This window comes from Dermacentor andersoni, chromosome 10 (assembly GCF_023375885.2).
Source record: "Dermacentor andersoni chromosome 10, qqDerAnde1_hic_scaffold, whole genome shotgun sequence".
NCBI classification, from domain to species: Eukaryota; Metazoa; Arthropoda; class Arachnida; order Ixodida; family Ixodidae; genus Dermacentor; species Dermacentor andersoni.
In genome coordinates, this window is record NC_092823.1 from 52209649 (window position 1) to 52228354 (window position 18706).

At 39.6% G+C, this 18706-nt stretch overlaps 1 protein-coding gene across 6 annotated transcripts in view; it reads right to left on the reverse strand.

Annotated features, from left to right (window-relative positions):
- Positions 1-18706, reverse strand: part of RyR (Ryanodine receptor) — a 314977-nt gene that overhangs the window by 51309 nt on the left and 244962 nt on the right. For 4 of the 6 annotated variants that reach the window (XM_055062323.2, XM_055062321.2, XM_072284846.1 and 1 more), the window contains exons 88-102: positions 18094-18187; positions 15816-15928; positions 15283-15337; positions 14809-14877; positions 12247-12267; positions 10305-10404; positions 8409-8488; positions 7367-7443; positions 6454-6608; positions 4017-4105; positions 3509-3565; positions 3361-3432; positions 2151-2255; positions 1328-1409; positions 435-505 (exon numbers count right to left, since the gene is read on the reverse strand). In XM_055062323.2, the coding sequence (XP_054918298.2) occupies positions 435-505; positions 1328-1409; positions 2151-2255; positions 3361-3432; positions 3509-3565; positions 4017-4105; positions 6454-6608; positions 7367-7443; positions 8409-8488; positions 10305-10404; positions 12247-12267; positions 14809-14877; positions 15283-15337; positions 15816-15928; positions 18094-18187 (1240 nt within the window). The remainder of the gene's footprint in view (positions 1-434; positions 506-1327; positions 1410-2150; positions 2256-3360; positions 3433-3508; positions 3566-4016; positions 4106-6453; positions 6609-7366; positions 7444-8408; positions 8489-10304; positions 10405-12246; positions 12268-14808; positions 14878-15282; positions 15338-15815; positions 15929-18093; positions 18188-18706) is intronic. The other 2 variants (XM_055062325.2, XM_055062324.2) reach the window with 1 other exon arrangement.

An 18706-nucleotide genomic window follows, 5' to 3' on the forward strand; every position in this document is an offset into this window, starting at 1 on the left:
AATCAGAAAAAAAAGCTTCCTAGTCAAAATTATGGATAAAGTGAAGCACAAGAAGGATAACATTCTGCAAACAGTTCACAAGGTTGCACTATGATATAAAGGAGGACAATACCGGCATAGTTGTTCTAACGTGTGTGCTGTTTTTGGAGTGTCAATTTCAAGCCAACTAGCCCAATATTGTATGCATGGTCAATTAACAGGTAAACAAATCAGGAAAATACAGTTAATTTCATGCCAGGCTATTGGCTACACCTGCTCATTGTTGTGTTTTTGATTGACAGTTGCCACTGACAGTGACATGATTTTTTTTTATTACTGTGCTGTCAGGATAATATTTGACTAGTGCTAGCTCCCAATTCATTTCAATTTTTTTTTGGATTCTAGTACGTTGTTGTTTTGGTTTGCATTCTGAACATTTTCTGTGAAGAACTCACCTCAACATTTGAGGCAGATTCCACCAGCGTGTCCACCATTTGCTTTCCAATGGTTCCATTCATCACATTGCCTGCACGTACAGGAGAAGTCCTTGATTGTCACATTCACGTATGACTCTATCGCAAGGGCAAACAACTTCAAAGAAACCAGAGAAACAACACACATGCTTGATGTCACCTAAAAAATTTAGACCAAACAGAGTGACATGGCTTTTCATATGAGGCCTAACGCTTCAAGAATTTTCATAATATTCTGACACTTCATTTTTATTACATCACCACAGGTGTTAAATTCGTGATAATGAGAGCAATTAGGTGCACTGAGAACTAAGCTTGAATGCTGCATACCGAGCTGCTTTTGAATTCATAACGAAAAGATAAGGCCATAACTATACCAAACAATTGTTAAATTTACAGGTATTACCTTTAAGGAGCCTTTAGGAGGTTTATTCAGTCTGTTACGCATATGTTAACAATTAGTGCAGATGGTTATGACAACCAGTCCTGCACAATACAACACTGAACGAACAGAAAGAAATTTGCTTGCAGAAGCATGAATTCTTGAAACACATATGGAAATATCATGCGTTCACAAGAAAACTAGAATAAAAATGCAGGAAGAAAAAAAAATTTCAAAAGATATATTAAAGAACCATTGAGAGGGAAATCTCTATCCTGGTGGATAATTATGCTTTTGATATGTGCAGCAATATTTTTCACCTGAAATAATGATGTAGTATTTTAAACAGGGAACTGAGCAGCTAGCATAACTGGAAAGCACAATAACAATTCTGGTAGGTTTCTACCATAGTACACATTTATGAAGAAAATAAAATGAAGCCCAAATAAAGTGATTCCGCTCAGTTTTTTTTTTTACAGCACGTTCAACCCACCTTCAAGCATACTCAGCATCATGATGACCATTTCTTGCTGCAGCTGCAACAACTCATTGAGGAGATCTAGCTGACTTGAGTTCTAGATGGAAAAAATGAAAAATATTAAGTACTGCATTTAGTGCATTTAGTGCATGCAATGTATGTAACCAGAGAAATTCATGCTGCTATAACTGAAAGCTTTCAGCAAAGAAATATCTGGGTGCATTTGATCTGCACTGTAGACCGAGCTGTAGTAAAGAACAATTCAAAGCATACTAGTTCTGTACTACACTGTCTTCATGCTTGGATTGTCCGGCTTTGAACAGACTGTTGCAAATATTCTTTTTTTTCATTTAGTACTATTTCTATGTGCATATTTTTCATTTCATTTTTTTTTTCATTCTGCAGGTTTATGTAGTTTTTCGTTAAATAACTCTGTAACAAAAATTCTACTATGGGTTATGCCTACGTTATAGCATTAATTTCTTGCATCTAATGAAAAACAGTATTGTGAAGCACCTCCTACTATATTCTAACTGCTGAGCCTGTAATTTACCTCGGTTAAGTAAATCTCTCTCTTTATGCATGTAGTTTACTTACTAACATTCTTTAAAACCATATTCCTTAGTACTATGCCCCTTTCATGGCACATCGTTTATACTGTTCCTGCAACATTCTACATGATCTGTCATGTCAACCTGGTTTTGAACACAAGCTATGCAGCTGCGATTCCTTGAATAATGTCTAGAAAATAAAGTAGATTGTGCTAGCAAGTAGAGGACAGCTGAACCAAGCTTTAACAAGCAGCACCATCTTCCAAGCATATGTACGCATGTGTTACCTTGGACAGCTTGTCTTGCATGTGGGCAAAAAGAAAAAGAAAGCCGCCCACTGCGTCCCAGAGACGACTGTGTGCCAATGCCTGCTGGTTCAGTGAACATGGACCCTGCATGGCAAAAGTGGTTGAGAAAATTATAATCATCACCAGCACCCCCTTTTATGTCTACTGGAAGATGGAGGCATCTACCATTGATGTGCAATTACCTCCGTCTTGCATCATCTGATTGCATCTCACGCCAGCAAATTGTCATATGTGATTGCATGGTGGGGAAAATATAACATATCAAAGGACTGCTTATCTACATGCAAAACCTTCTGAGCCGTTATCACCCATTGCTACAACATATATCTTCCCACCTTGTACTAAACAACGGCGAGATATGATACAGAATGCCAGAGACACCTACAGTTGTGAGGCAGTTCATTATAGTGGACAACAGAGTTGGAGTACCTCAATTCTATTGCAGCAGCCTAATCCTTGCACTTGGCCAGCATTGTGGAAAAAAATCCATGACAAACAGTGGTCAAAGCACTGTCTGTAATGCCAACAACGTTTTCCTCACTTTCTCGTGTGTGGTAATGTCAGCTTCAGTTTCTGTACAAACTTACTTCAAGGGTAATAATAACTGCCTTAGGGTTTAGACACTATAAATTGTGGACGTATACCATGCATCACTTGTCTTAATGCAAAACACATCTTAAACCACATACTTAGATGGCCGGGACTTAACAACAAAACTATGTATGGCTGCCTGACACAGTCTCATACAAACACCACTTGCAGGATGCTACAGCACGATTAGGATTACATTGCATTTATTCAACATTAATATCTTATCATGCTGGAAAACCACTCTCTTTGAAAAAAAAATGTTATTCAAACTCTGTCAAATAAGAAAACATGATAACTTTCATGTACACCTTGTCGCTGGTAAATGGGTACCTTCTGCATCGTGGCAGATGTTGAGGATAGTGTACTGCACCTAATTAGCTTCAGTGAAGAAAGCAAGCTACCCGCACTAAATAAAGGCAAGGGGCTTTAAGGCATGACAGACAGCAGACAGCATTGGCACTGACACTTGCAGACAAAGCTGTACACTTTAGACTCCACCTCCCTTCCTGTGCAGTCCAGTGCAGTAAGACTTCGAAAATAGCGGTAATGTGTTCGCAACAGTATGACTGTGCTCCAGAGGAAACAACTTGCTGCTCACCTGTATGAACTCAGTGAGGGTGTTGAACACCTGCTTGGCCACCGTGATGGCACGGCAGAAATTGTCCTTGCCCTGCAACAAAAGCGCGTGAGCGAATCAGTTGGTGACCGCTGTAAGCATCAGTTGACGCAGTGCGATGTGCACTCACCGGCTGATCGATGACTTCTTTGCTTGAATAATGCCAGTAGAAATCCATTATCGATTCCTAGCAAAGCAGAGAGCGAAGAATTACTTTTTTTTGTCTGCCATTCACGCAGTGCTTTCAGGAGGGATACAGCAGCTACTAAGCCAGCAACATCCTCACCTCCCTCCTTCCAGAAGTCTCCCCCAAATGTATACATGTATGCATGCATGAAGTAATGTTTTGAAAACACTAGATCCAATGCTTTCTTTTTTTTTTACCAGAGGTCACGCTGTATGGCATATTACAATCAAACAACCGTAGTTTACACAGTTCTTCATGAAGAAGCTGCATAAGCGGCCTGTGGAACTTATCGCCCATAATTAACTCAACTTCTTCCTTGCCAAAATGAAACAGCACTGCAACTAACAAACATGTTTTGGTGGTGACATTTAAAGCTAACCTTAATTACTAAGCAATGTTGGAACATGACATCAAAAACATTTCATGCATACTTTGTCAACTAATGGCATACCTGCAGCCTGAGCAGGTAATCCACAGTGCTGATAACGACGTTCACCGTTGTTGTGTTGCCAGCTTGCGTTCTCAAGTAGTTCTGGAATTCTGCAATGAAAGAAGGCATCCGGAAAGTTAATTTTAAAGTTTGACACACAACACAGTCCTGAACTTTGTAACAGTGATGCATGATAACAAGTGAAAGCTATTTGGCCCTGAGTAATGCTGCAGAGGGAGCTCATTACCATCATGGTCCAGTCACAATGTACATCATCAGTGCAGAAAACACATGAATAAGACAAAGAGAGATTGGAGGGATGAGTAGTAAGAACCTTATTTATTTATTTGTTTTTCTTTATTTCTTTATTTGTTTGTTTGTTTGTCTATTTGTTTGCACATGCACCATGAATGACATTGTAGTAGAGGGCTCTGGATCAATTTTGGTTGTCAGGGGTATTTTGACATAATCTGATCAATAAATCAGGAATTCTGAACTTGAACCTTCATTGAAGTGCAGCTGCCACCTATGAATAAAACATAAAACCTTACTTTCAGCAGCAGAACACCACAACCACCGAGTCACCACTGCTTTGCTCATTCTTATCTTCTTTTTTTCTTTACGCTGGTTTTATGGGCCGCTATTTTGTAGCGATGCCTTATGCCTTATTCTATGCTATTCTTATCATTCACCACACACAGCCGCCTGATCGCGTTGATAATGTGGGCAGACCATCGCTCTGACCAGTGGCCAAGCGCGAAAAGCCTGAAAAGGCATAGAATCGGAAAAGGCATCACTACAAAATACCGGCCATGCTTTGCAACACAGAAAACCAGCTGACACAGCAACATGCACTAGTCGTGCTTCATTCATCACAAAATTTGAAGTTACATATCTTTAGCACTTTGTCAGGGCAGAACCACTCTAGAATCAACCATTCACTCTCCTTGGCATGAATAACACGCCCTCAGCTTAAAGCAATGCTCGTGCAGTGTCATCTAGGGCATCGATCACTTTCAGTTTGCATGAATCTGTTTAATAATGGCATGATATGACACCTGACATGTTGCTGATATAAACCAGAATAACAACCAATGTAATTGCACATTTTCATTCAAGTTTTGTATTCTACTGTACCCAACATGTGATACAAAAACTGCATCCTGTTTGTGTGCAAAAATAAATTAATGCTACCAATACGCAGGCAACAAAGCTATTTAAGAAATCACATTCTAAACCTTCAGTGGTTCAATTGTGTTTGGCAGCCAAATATTCAATGTTGTATGCTGAAGTGTAACCATAAACTGTGGGTGAACTGACATATGTACATCTGCAGCAGTGCATATGACTAGTGTATTCATGTTTTGGAAGTCACACGCAAAGATCCTGAGACAGAAGCATTAGCTAATACAAGAATTCAAAAGCTACTTGTGCACCGCTTATGAGACATTCAACACTGCAGGAGCAAGCATTGCATTAGGTACAGATCATTTGGCACAGTAAGTGCTACAACCAAGAGCTTTTGAATAGTTTACAAGGTACATATGCATATGAGGCATATCTTGCTGTATAGCTTCCAAGTGACCTCATCAAGCCATATTCTGTTATTCTTCTAAAATAAATACAGAAAAGCTTGGTGCTTCATCAGTATTCATTTGCTTATACTGCATAATTGCCAGGCTACAAACCTGCAACCTATGTTCCTCAGCTCCCTATGTCTACGTTTTTCATGTGCCAAGAGAGCCAGGCCTAGCAATAGTGACACTTGTATAAGTGCTCAACTAAAAGGCGTAATTTTTGGACAACAATACACACGCCCCTCCAAGCCTCCCCCATATATGTTGTTCAGCTATGCGGTGCAGGCCTTGCGCCGCTCCTGAGAGCCCTTTCATTCTCCAGGACATTGGAACTTATGATGCCACCACAGGACTTTCTTATACGGTATGTAGTAAGCCTGGAGGTCACACGCAATGCAGCTTGCATACTTTTGAGAAAGGGCACACCCACGCCTTCCCCAGTACTGCATAACACTAAGAAATTATGTGGTATATGAGATGTTATATACGTCACATAACACATGCTTCAGGTATATAGTGAGTTGAATGTAGTATTCACTTCATTACATGGCCTATATACCCCCCTCCCCTTATTGTTTCTTCTTCTTCTTCTTCTTCTTCTTCTTCTTCTTCTTCTTCTTCTTCTTCTTCTTATTATTATTATTATTATTATTATTATTATTATTATTATTATTGTTGTTGTTGTTGTTGTTGCTGTTGTTGTTGTTGTTGTTGTTGCCAAGATTCTTAAGGCAGAGGACATCACCATGCTTAGGGGCTAGCATATTACGCTACAATTTGAGAACGAGTCACAAAATCCATTACAGGGTTTATACACACTGCAAAACAAAACATCTCGCTCAATCAAAGAAAATTTAAAGAACGCAGCAGCTCCCCCTCACCTAAGTTATGGCCCTCACAGAGGAGCTGCAGGAAGCGGAACAAGGCACACGTGAAGTCAGCATCGTGCATGTTCTTCTCGCCTGCCGTCCCCTCTGCCCCAACACCCAGGCCCTCCGCCTTTTGAGTGCGCTCAAAGGCGTCCAGGTCCAGCACGCTACAATATGTCGAGGCAAAAGAAAGGGTGACAGGCTAAGACATTCGCATGATCCTGAGGCAACGCACTTCACTTGACAAAAAGGAAGTGACTACAAACACGTATAACACTGGGACTAACTTTTTGAGACCTCAAAGAAACGAACAAAGCCACATTATGATTGTCGCTACACTTGAAACTCCAGATTGCAACCACAGGAGAGGATTCGGTAGGGCAAAACTGATGCGAAGGAATTAAACTTGTAAAACAGGTGTTCAGCATTTGTTTACATTTTCAATCCATCCTCTCCGTTGAGCTCTTTCTTATTGGAAACAAGAAGTGCCACTTCACAAAAAAGATTGGCCTCTCGCGGGTCAGGTAACTAGGCAGTTTGCCTCCTATATGTATAAAGGACTTTGCTTGCAAATTTTTCCTTATGCATGGTATTTCCCCTCTTTGATAGGCTTTCTGGTCAAGCTTGGCCTTACAAAAATAAATACTGCAGTACATTCCGTGGCACAGCTGAAGTGAATTACAGAAAACGAAATGCTGTTAATTATCTACACATGTGCAATGTCTAGTATTTTGACACGATATAAAAAGCCAAGGTGCAACAAGTTTAATGTGAAAAGCTTCGAAAATAAATTTTACCGTTTACTATGCACCCAGTGACTGAAATAGCTGAGCACCATTTTTTTCAGTGGTTTGGCCAGTCATAAACACTTTGAGTCATCTTGCTTCACTTAAGAAACATAGCAGTCTGGCACTAGTTGCCTCACCTGCACAAGTTCATCAATCCAGCGATGGAAGTGAAGAACCCAACGTCTTTTTTTTCCTTGAGGTGTTGCAGCATCCGCTGTGAAAAGGCAAAAAAGAACTAAATTCTTTTGTGTCTTTCTCAAGCGCAAGACAACTACACGTTAATAGGAACTGTGGCAAACATCAACCAATTTGTAAATTTATACTAGTAATCTAGCTACGTTTCCTTTACATGAAATCGCCTTGCTGCATTGAAATGGTGTATAGACAAAGTTACAAAACAATGAAGGTCGTCTGTCCATATAAAAATAATTGCAACTTCAAATCTATTAATATACAGTTAACCCTCACTATAACAAAGTTGCAGCCAACACGAAATTATCTTTGGTATATGCAATGTTTGCTATAAGTATATATTCTTTACATGCTGAAATTGGCAATAAACATTTAAGATGTACATACTTTGTTATAGCTGACAATTGGTTACATCTACATTCATTATACTGAGATACGGCTTTATCTACTGACTACAGAGAACAGCCATGGTAGTACAACCTTTCAAAATTAAAACCAGCCATTTGGATTATCAAGTGACAGATTTAAGCAGCATAGTTACCTATCTCCATCTTACAGGAAGAAAATACTGCCATAAGCACCTGGCTATTTCTATGCTGGCATTGTTTTCAATTTTTTCAATTAAACTTAACAAATTCCACCCAGAAAAGATGCTTTTTGAAGGAATCCTGGTGCTGCTTGGTACAGTACAATTCTAATTAACTTAATTTAATTTATTTTAATTTATTTAATTAATTTTGGTTTAATGGCGCAAAGGCAACTAAGGCCATGCTGCACATCAACGCATCAGCATTCTTATTGATGATGCACTGATATATGGACCTTAGCACAATACTATATGCATCTGACTGCGTAGTTAATCTGACTGTAAACAGGGTACAAATATGTAACAGACACACAGGACTGAATTATATGGTAATAATATGCAAGGGCACAAGGACCATAACATACATTGAAGCTCTCAGTTGACACTTTCATGTGCATTACCATTTGGACTTCTTGATTGCCTCCTTTCAGAAGAGAAATGCCAAGCTTCAGGGTTTCAATCACCATTGGACCATGGCAACCTGAGGAAATATTGTGTCTTCGTTACACAGCTGAAGGCGAGCTATATTAGAAAACAAGTCTTTTGTTTAGGAGTAGCCACTTATATTTTCGAGTGATCTCAAACAACATCTTCAATTGCAAATTTTATGTACAATTGACTGAGCAACCCATATGATCATTCATGTGGCAGCCCTTTGGGAAATGTGGACAATATGCCGGTTATGGTTTGTTGTTGTGCCTTTTCTTTCTGTCTTGATAATTTTGTACTTAGAGCAAGTGGAGAGAAAGAAGACTACAAAAAAGGAAAGAAGTGCTCAGAAGAATTATATAGCCTCAAGCCAGCACAGAGTGAGCTCTGTACCCTACTGTCATGTTACAGCAATGATGAGACCAGGTTTGTATACATGCATGTAGTCACAGCCTGTCTGGACTACCGCAGTTTGTCTGGACCAATGTGACTCCACAGAAAACACACCGAGAACTGTTTTTATCCGCTGACAGACACTTCACAGAGAGTGGAAAAAACAATGACACCTTGCAGATGGCAAATGGGGCAGACGTCAAGTAAAAAGCATATTGGAAAGACACTGGTGTATTATGTCTGAGCGCTCTTGTAACTAAGAAAGTAATACACTTTTGTGTTCTTGTTACTGTTTAACTTGTCTACGTGTTATCTTTGTTAATCGCTCACAACCTACAAGACCTTCAACTACGGCTACAGGTACAGTAATATAACATCACGGTTGTTTCTTTCCCTAAACATATAAAATGATATGCATCACCTACACAACTTGCCATTAAGAAGAGAATGTACCTTCCTGACAGGCTTAATGGAAATCCACGAATGTCCACCTTTTCGATGCAACCTAGTTATAAGCACACACATTATTCGTGAAATTATGCATTTAGACTGTTTCACCATAATCAGCCTGTCTGTGATTTAAATTTACTGCACTGAAATTGCCACATGGGGACCAAAGTGATAGCCAATGTATTAAGGCTTGTGCATGTTGCATCGCCACTAACGCAAGTGATTGTCGCTACCTAATGTGGAAGGTGTTACAGTTATGTCATTGCATGTTTCTGTTAACGATTGTGCATTACCAGCGGTCCTCCTTAGGGTGCCTACGTTCAATTCATGTGAAATTTGTCAAGCCAACTTTATGAACTTAGTTTAAGCTGTCACTCTAGTTCCACTAGCTCAGCCACACTCCCTGTGGTCAGATTTGATTGCCACACTCCAAGCATAAAATCCAACCAAGCCTAAACCTCTCATAAACAATGAGCTAGGTGGATTGGTTTGAGATTTCTTAGTGAAAACTAGTGCTACAAGCATGGCACCAAGATGAAAACAACACTAACTAACAGGATGATCGCTCGTGTAGCATCTTTCTTTTCTGTCCCGCCTATTCAGCTGACGATACCAACCTAAATGCCGCAAATTTTGCTATTGTGGGCTCGCAATATAAACAGAAAATGCCTTCAGAGCTATCAAGAAATGAAATCTGCACTTGCCCATTTAAAGACAAAAAGCTCTGCAAAGTCGTTTGTTCTTTTTTTTTTGCAGTAACAGTCGACAAGAACACCTAGGAGTTCCAATTTATGCATTAGGCATTTGCAGTGCTTAGAAGAAGCTTGGCTAAAGCACTGATAAAGCCTGGCCATCAACAGCTCACCCTCCCGACAACATAAAAGCATTTTCCAGGTCTCTCTGTGAAGTTCCTTTCTTTTTTACCGGGTAAAGGCAATCACGCACAAGTGTCTACTATATCAGGGTTTTATGTAGATAGGCTTCTGTCTTCCTAATTACAGAGCAAATCCCATTCACACACTCACCCTTGCTGGCAGAAATGTAGAGAAGTGCCATTTCTGCAACACCTCGGCTAGCGAGACGTGCCTGCTGAAACAGCAATCGTTGCTTCTCCAACTCTTGCTCCTGTTGCATCATAAGGAGAGACAGCCTATGTTACTGATCTGTGGCCACTGCTAACCAAATTGTGTAGCTTCCATATTGAAAGCTGTTACATTGATTGCAACCATAGTTTATCAGCTTTCCAAGCAGCAGTTTTATCCTTCACAATGATTTACAGCATGAAGTGTAAAGAGATACGGCAGTTCACCTTCTGACTGTGCCTCTATGGACATGCTATGTCCAGAAAAACTCTTACGACTTCAAAGCTTGCAGTACTGCGAGGCACACAAAGCTTGCAATGCACAGGAGCAATGGAAAAACAAAGCTTGGGATTTTGAAACATGCATGGAAATGTAAGGCGCAGCCTTCACTTCCATCTGAAAGCACCATATAGATACTTCTGATACGAGGCAAAAGAGCTAAAGTGCAAAAAAATTCACTATACACTTTTTATATCATTGTTCCAGAAGCTTCTGTGACCAGATGCATCAAAAAAAACTTTAAGTGCACTCTTTTTTTGTGTGTGCAGCGGTAGTGGTTGCAATTATTATTATTATTATTATTACTAGTAGTAGTAGTAGTAGTAGTAGTAGTATTAGTAGTAGTAGTAGTAGTAGTAGTAGTTAAAGAAACATTTATGCATTTAAATAACTCAGCACTGTGACAATAATAAGAGAAGTACTAACACAGGGGCAAGTGCTTGCACGTTAGAGAAATTATCAGGAAAAAACTCATACACACGCATTAGCACGCGCACATTTATCCATAAGAGCTGTTCGAACACGAAAACCAAGAAAAAAGTTAAATACTCTCGGGGTGTTAAATACTTTCTGGCTTGCATGCTAGAAATTAGAGAGGCAGCGTACAGCTCACAAGAAAAAAGACAGTAAATTGCGTTCACAGTCTTTAATTGCTTTTTAATTATGCTAGCTGTTATGCAGAAATCCCCATAAATAAGTGATGTAGTGTTTGTGAACATAACCAACCGCCCACAAGCCAAAAATAATAATAATCCCACCCCACCTCATGATTTGATTTCAGCCCACTTGACAGCAGAGGAATATTACTGCAAAGCTATGCCAGCTGTTCAAAATATGTTGAATAAAGCGGCATAACACATCTGTATTATGTTTTGCCACAAGATTCAGGCAGCGGTAGACGAAGCAAAGTTCAACGCTAGGCTTGCTGCTTCAGCATTGAAGCATCAGGTTCATCTAACTTTCAAATGCAAAACACATATAAATCTGGAAAAATAATGAATTGTTCGTCTGGTGCTCCCTCTTTCCTCCTTACCGCAACCACCTCGTGCACTAAATGCAAAGCACATACAATGAAAAAAAAAAAGAATTTCGTTGTCACACTTCCCTTGCTGCCAACAACTGTCATCTACCATTTTTTTCTAGCTACTCACACTGGTCAAACTCTCCCCATATACATTGAAGACTGGTAAATAAAATTAGGTAGGAGCAAAAAGGCAAACATTTCAGCCATTAAGGCTGCAGCTATTGCTGCGAATGTACTGTATGTACATTGTGCAAGACTGGTGGTATTTCTTGAGGCTTCTACATTCCATAGACTTTTTCAGGTACCTGTGTGTCATGGGCACAGATTGCAGACAGCATAAATGTAAGGCTGTTTCTGCTTTGAAGTTAAAAACAAACACAAGGTTAACATGGACAAGGAAGATACAGAACAGGTGTTCCTCTTATTCTTGTGCTCACTTTTAATTTCCAAATATATGTACTAACTTCATCGAGTAACGCGCTTTGCTGTTCCCCTACGGCCCCCATTTTCTGCTCTTGTAAAACCTATAAAAAGCCATGTTGAAGCTATTAGCAGAACCTTTCCTAATAACTGCTTGCTTACCTTGAGTCGTCGAAATTTTTGCTATTGGGCCAGCATTGGCGGCATGCAAGAGAGAAGTGTTAGATGGCAGGTTAGTCAAAACAAGCGCAAGGCGTGCTCGGTTAGTGTGAAGCATCCAAGTAGACATGTAGGAGCACGTAATGCCTGGATTTCCTAAAAGTGACTGTCCAAATGTGTTTAATTTTTTTCTCCACTCTTGCGGGCACACGATGTGTTAAAAACAGACTTTATGGAGTGTAACACAAATAACAAACTTTCAGAGCACGAGCCACACAAAGATATATATATATATATATATATATATATATATATATATATATATATATATATATATGTGTGTATATTTTTTTTATTCTTAACATAAATAAAGGTTAATTGTACTCAAGTGTTAACTACAGCATGAAATGTCAGCTATTATAGGAGTCTCTAAATTAGGAAAACATGATGATACAGTGCCTGACTAAGAGTGCGTCATTTGCAGTGAAATACTATACTGAACATTTACGAAGGGACGTATATTAGGAGTTTCTTATGGTCACAACACTTCTACAGAAGCTAGCGTTGCTCAATATTTTAGAACTCCAGCCATCAAATTCCTTGTAAGCAATTACATATTTAAATTCATGTTAATTTAAGTTTCAAATATTGCATGTTCAAGAGCGCTAAAAGCAGTTTTTTTTGGAAAAGAACTTGAAAACAACGCAAAACAGTTACCATACAATACATGACAAACATGCAGCACCAGACACAAACACAACACAAAGAAATTGTTAGAAACTTACTAGAAGACCCTGACATGCATCCAGAAGCAAAGAGAGGAGAGAGAAATGTTAATAAAAATAGGCAGATCGGAGTAATACATCAAAATTAAAGAATCAATGCACACATATGAAAAAGACAAATGCTATGACCAAACAAAGATAACCAAAACAGGCATTATGCCTCGGGCAGTTGTAGCTTAAGCGAAGGCATATCCAAAATGCATAAACATGCAGTGTGATAGCTCTGGAAGGAGCAAAATCCTTCCTGGGTAAGAAAGGTGTTCAGGACCTTATTTAAATTAAAGTAATATGCAGTCCGTGCAAAACATAGAGCAAATTGAGCGCCTCATTCATGTAGGCCAACAGGATTTATAGAAATCATTCAGGCAAACTTGTACACAATTCTATAACAGAATCATGGTTGCAAACCATTTTGACATAAACAATTATTTTCACACGAGGATGCAGTTTCTTGAGGAAAAGGTGCAAGCCAGCAAGTGAAATTACAAATGGAAGCATCGAAATATACATCTAGCTTGAGGTCGTGGCAATAATTATTATGTCCACAATTCTACAAAATATACACACACGGGTTTGCACATCTATTCTTTTTTTGATAAAGAACTGTTTTTGTTGCAGCAAATGATAAAAAAATTCAGTAAAGTCACAATTGTTGCATCAACATAGAAATACACATCAGACAGGTGCAATCATTGAAGTCATGATGCAATCATAACTAACACTTGAAAGAATTAGTGTTTGTTTGCAGCGCCAATGATTTTCACTGCATGGACATTACTGTAAACTTGTCTGAATTACATAGAGTGCATGCTAGTTTTCAACTTTATTTTCACATCGGCATCAACACAGGATCTTTTCCTTTTCCCTTGGTGATAACATCTTAGTACTTTACCACAATGTGCCTTCTGTTATTCTTTTCTCTCATTAGTTTGTGTGAATTCACCGCCATTTCCAACCACTATTTTTTACAGTTAACAAACTTTTGTGCCACTTCATTTTTTATATCATCCACGATGGAATTCTTCATTTTTTTATACCCACAATGTTGGTCTTCATTGCCTTGCTACCAGTGTACGTCTCATAAAAGACAATTTAGACAGCAACATTTCACAGCAAATAGTGTTACGCTATCTATGTTACAGATCATGCTATTACAGACCATTCTGGTAAGCCAAAAAAAATGTGCTTGACAAAGTAGCAAGACATCATTTAGAATAGACAACTGTGCAAGTTATTGGTCGGCCATCTTGTCTGCCTCTCCCTGTATACATGCTTCCAATATTTCCTTTAGTACTTGCCACCTGTTTGTCCTCATTTGCACTTCAGTTATGTCACTGTACGAAATTTTCCAGCGCAGTGAAAAACAAAGTGTTAGACAGTATTACGGTAATACACGTCTCACTCACGAAAGGGATGCTTTCTTTGCCACATTATTAAACAATTAAAAACAAAATTAGACCCATACTACATTTAAAACACCTAATTTCTTTGGTGCTTTTTTTGTTGTTGTAAAGACTGTCACTTCCACAGCTTTGAATCAATTCCCTACGGTCTTCACTCCCTCTGGTTCTACCCAAGAGATTCACACCTCGACTTGAGCTCTTATAGTTTCCTATGCATGCCAACAACACAGTGTTATCGTGCGACTAATGGATTAAAAGGCACAGCCAGAGCTATTTTGCAGCAAACTTAGAAGACAAGCACGATCTCTACACCAGCAGAGGTAGTATGTTAGGACAAAAAATAAGGTCTGCTAACTATTTCAACAAAATAACCTCACATGAATCGAAGGCCCAGACTCTTCATCGCCTTCCTCCTCCTCCTCTTCCTCTTCGGCACCACCACAGCTCTGAGAGGAGGAACACACAGCATAAAAGGAAATTTAATTTACCGAGCATCAAGCTCTTGTCTTAGTCTACATTGGTTTCATTTCCCCAAGACAATTTATAAGAACAGGTAACTAAAGAGCAAGGACCATTAGAACAATTCAAATGTACTACTTCACTTAGGACCTAAGGGATTTATTCCAATTTTCATTGCAACTTTCCATCTACATAAGAAATTTAATGAGGTGGGCAAGAACATCTGATAAATTTTTGGAGAATGCGACACATTAAGATAACAAAAAATGAAAGCTGAGCCTTACAAAAAGTGAGAGGTCTCACAGCCCACAATTGATAAAGAAATTCTTTCACCACTGAAATGTAAAAATTAAGAACGAAGACAATGTAATTGAAATAAAGGTCATATGTACCTGGCTAAAGATGAAGGCATACTGCATGTACAGAGGATCCTCGGGATTGACGCCACTGAAATTACACAGAACAAAAAGAGCATATTACTAGCATAGCCAAACATTTCACGGAATTCACAAGCACCGAGAGCAAACCCATTTTGCATATGCAACTAAGCAGCTCATTTGTTAGCCAGAGCCAATGAACAAGACTGCACACTGGTGCAACTCCACTTTTCAGTCCGACTGGATAATGTCACAAACATTCCAAGATCCGAAACCAACAATATGCTAGCGCCATCTGGTGCAGATGGCATCAGTGTTACGGTAACCATGGGTGCGTAATGTTACATTACGAAGGAACAACATGGTGGCTTTCATTTTCTTCTACCAGATGCCACCAATTCATGCAGACCTTCCCCTGTGCCTCTTTCATAACTTCCATTTGTTTGACTTCTCCTGATATCCTATGTGACCATGGCAATTGCACACAGTATTACAAAACAGCCTTCATGCATTTTTTTTTTTTTGTTACACGGTCCTGATCTCCCAACCTGTGTTCAGTCGTGGCTTTTCTTGAGAAGGCCACAACAAGCTGCACCAAGGGATCGGGTGCTTCCTCTGTTTCTTCAGCAGGTTGCTCCTTCTCAGACTCCTCAAATGTGGTCTGCGAGAAAAGCAGGACCGATGTAAGATAAACAAGTTTATTTGATATCACTACAAGCCACAGAAAGAAAACAATGAGGGAATAGAAACATTTCCTAAATCAGTCTCGGCGATTGAAAAGCTCCCCCGGTAAAATATTTAAAATGCTTAGCCAAAACGTGTCATCCTGTCCAAGGTGGCACAAAAGTAAGAAAGGCATAACATTTGAAAAGATTGACACAAAAAATATTAACTCCAGCTATTATGACCTGCACAGTTAACAGCAAAGTCAAAAAGACAGGCTTGCTAGAAAAACGGTGTGCATAAAATAAACTTAGGCAGTGAAGTGCAGGCAGTAGCAGTGCACCATCCTTTAAATACCATGCTCTTACTTCGGCATGTGCGAAACCTAAAAGTTGTCACCTTACTCGCATTACTAAGGCCGCTAAGGACTACGGGCCTTCACAATAAACTTTAAGAATGGCGCCCCCTACTGCTCTATAGTGTATGCGGTTTGTTTGTTCTCATCTCTCTCTCTATCTCTACCTCCCCCTTCCACTCTCTTTCTATTTTTATCCCCCTTAACCCTTCCCCCCGTGCAGGGTAGCCAACCGGAACTACCTCTTGCTAAGCTTCCTGCCTTTCTATGCATCCTTTCTCTCTCTCTTGTCTCTTCAGGACTACTGATGTCATCTGGTTACTTACTCCTAGGTCAAAACGTGCAACACAAAGAGTGGCAGCATTGTCTGTTCCACATGAAAATGTGGCTTATTAACACAGATAATCGCAGTTGCATGTCGGGCCTACCTCTGAATTTTAACTGTCCGCGAGCGTGAGACGGGTGAGCCCCCCTGGGATGCATGTCCATTCACCACGGCTCCTCTCCCACTGTTTCATCTTGCGAGAACTGTCCCCCTTCTTTGTTTTCATCCTCGCAGCTGTCTTATTAAAGCGAAGCTTTCGTGTCGAACCCTGCCGGACTTCGCTGACTGTTGCTGCTGCTGCTGGCTCATGCTGTTGCTATCTTTTCACTTATTTCAACACAGGACAGCCAGGTATATCAGTGTATATATAACCATCTGCACTACCCCTATACATATGGCGGTCACCAGCTCTATTCTCTACGGCATTGCACAATGAAACAACCGACGCTACCAAGATATCTTCAAGTGCATCATTCAATTATTAAGTGAACTGATTTTCCTTAACAATTTCTCCTGTTTTTTTCACTGGAAGAGTATGTGGCCTTAATTGTACCCATGCATTACGCCAACTAGCTATTTGAGGCCCACATACTCTTGTACGAAATTCTTGTGGTGTCCACAGATCTAGTCGCTGTGGTTCCTGGCTTTGTGGCATTTCTTCACCACCTTGGCTGGTGGTTGCAGGCGATGTTCGTGGCAAAATCCTGCCGCACATTTTTTTACCCAGATGTGCTGTTTCATCTTGCCGGCTCGTCACAGCTTTGCTTGAACCAACTACCGCGGTGCGCACATATATGTGCATATATATGTGCACATATATGTGCCAAGCCATTGCTCCCTTGTTCCAAAGTTACGTTTGTGACTGTACATCTGTGCCCACTATAGCGGTGCGTGCCACACTCCTGTAATTTTTCAGGAGCATGCAAGCTTGCACTATCTTTTCTTCTGTTGTTGTATGTTCATGCTCCACATGCTTGTTTGTGCAACTGGCACTGCCAGTAAGCTTAGCTCAGCATGCATTGGTGATCATCTTCTTGTTTTGTTGACTGTGCTGTTGCAAGCCACTCTCTAGTGTTTGTGTTTTCCTAGCCTCACTTTGTTTTAAATTAATTCAATGTCACTGTGCTCACTGTGCTCCTTGTGTTTGCGTGTGGCTTCCAACTTTGAAGTATGTTCAGCTGAGGGAGCTAATTTTCCATTACAAGCAAGGTGAATCCGCTGCTTACATTTTTGTTTTCTCTTACTGAGGTTCCCTTTGTAGTAAATGTGATGCAAAAGTGATTTGGGAACAATAATCAAAATTAAGATTGACCTATATTTTGCCTTAATGGTTTTTTATCATGTTATTTGAATTTGCCAATTCTGGAGATGTGCAATCAAAAAAAAAATCATGAGCATCTTTGACTTGAATGACACCTTTGATGAAAATCTAATGTTTTCCATGTTCACGACAGTTTCAGTGCATTTAAAAATGCCCACTCACCGTGAGGTCATCAATGAGCTGCTCTTGGCCAACATTTTCCTCTTCAAGCCAGAGATTAGTGTACACGTTTAAGAATATGTTGATAGCGCGATGCCTGCAAAAAGGAGAGTTAAAGTTGTAGCACAGCCTCACAGCACGAATGTAACGTGAAATCGAGATGCAGTCTTATACTAATAGAGAACAAAACCTAGATTCGCAAGACTTTGGTGTTATTCACAAAACGTTATCCAATCCTACTGGCTAACAGTATTGTTTATATAAAATCTCTTTTCAAGCCTATTTACTCATACCTGCTCTTCTTGTTTCTCTAGAAATAAAGTTGTAAAAACTTAAATATGACAACAAGGTTAAAACGTTGCACAGTACTCCAGACTATTACAAGTGTTACAGCTGTATTAGCTGCAAACAATACTCAACACACATGAAAGTTCAAGTTCGTGGCTCTCTTTATTCTAATCTGTCTGGCTTGTGGCACAGAATAAAAAAGAAAGATATTGGCAAAAACCTGTCTCCTGGATAAAATACACAAAGGAATGAAACTGTAATTACGTTGTGAGTGTGATCGCTTCAAATCATAGAAACAGTTTGCTTCTTCAACAAATAAAATTATGAT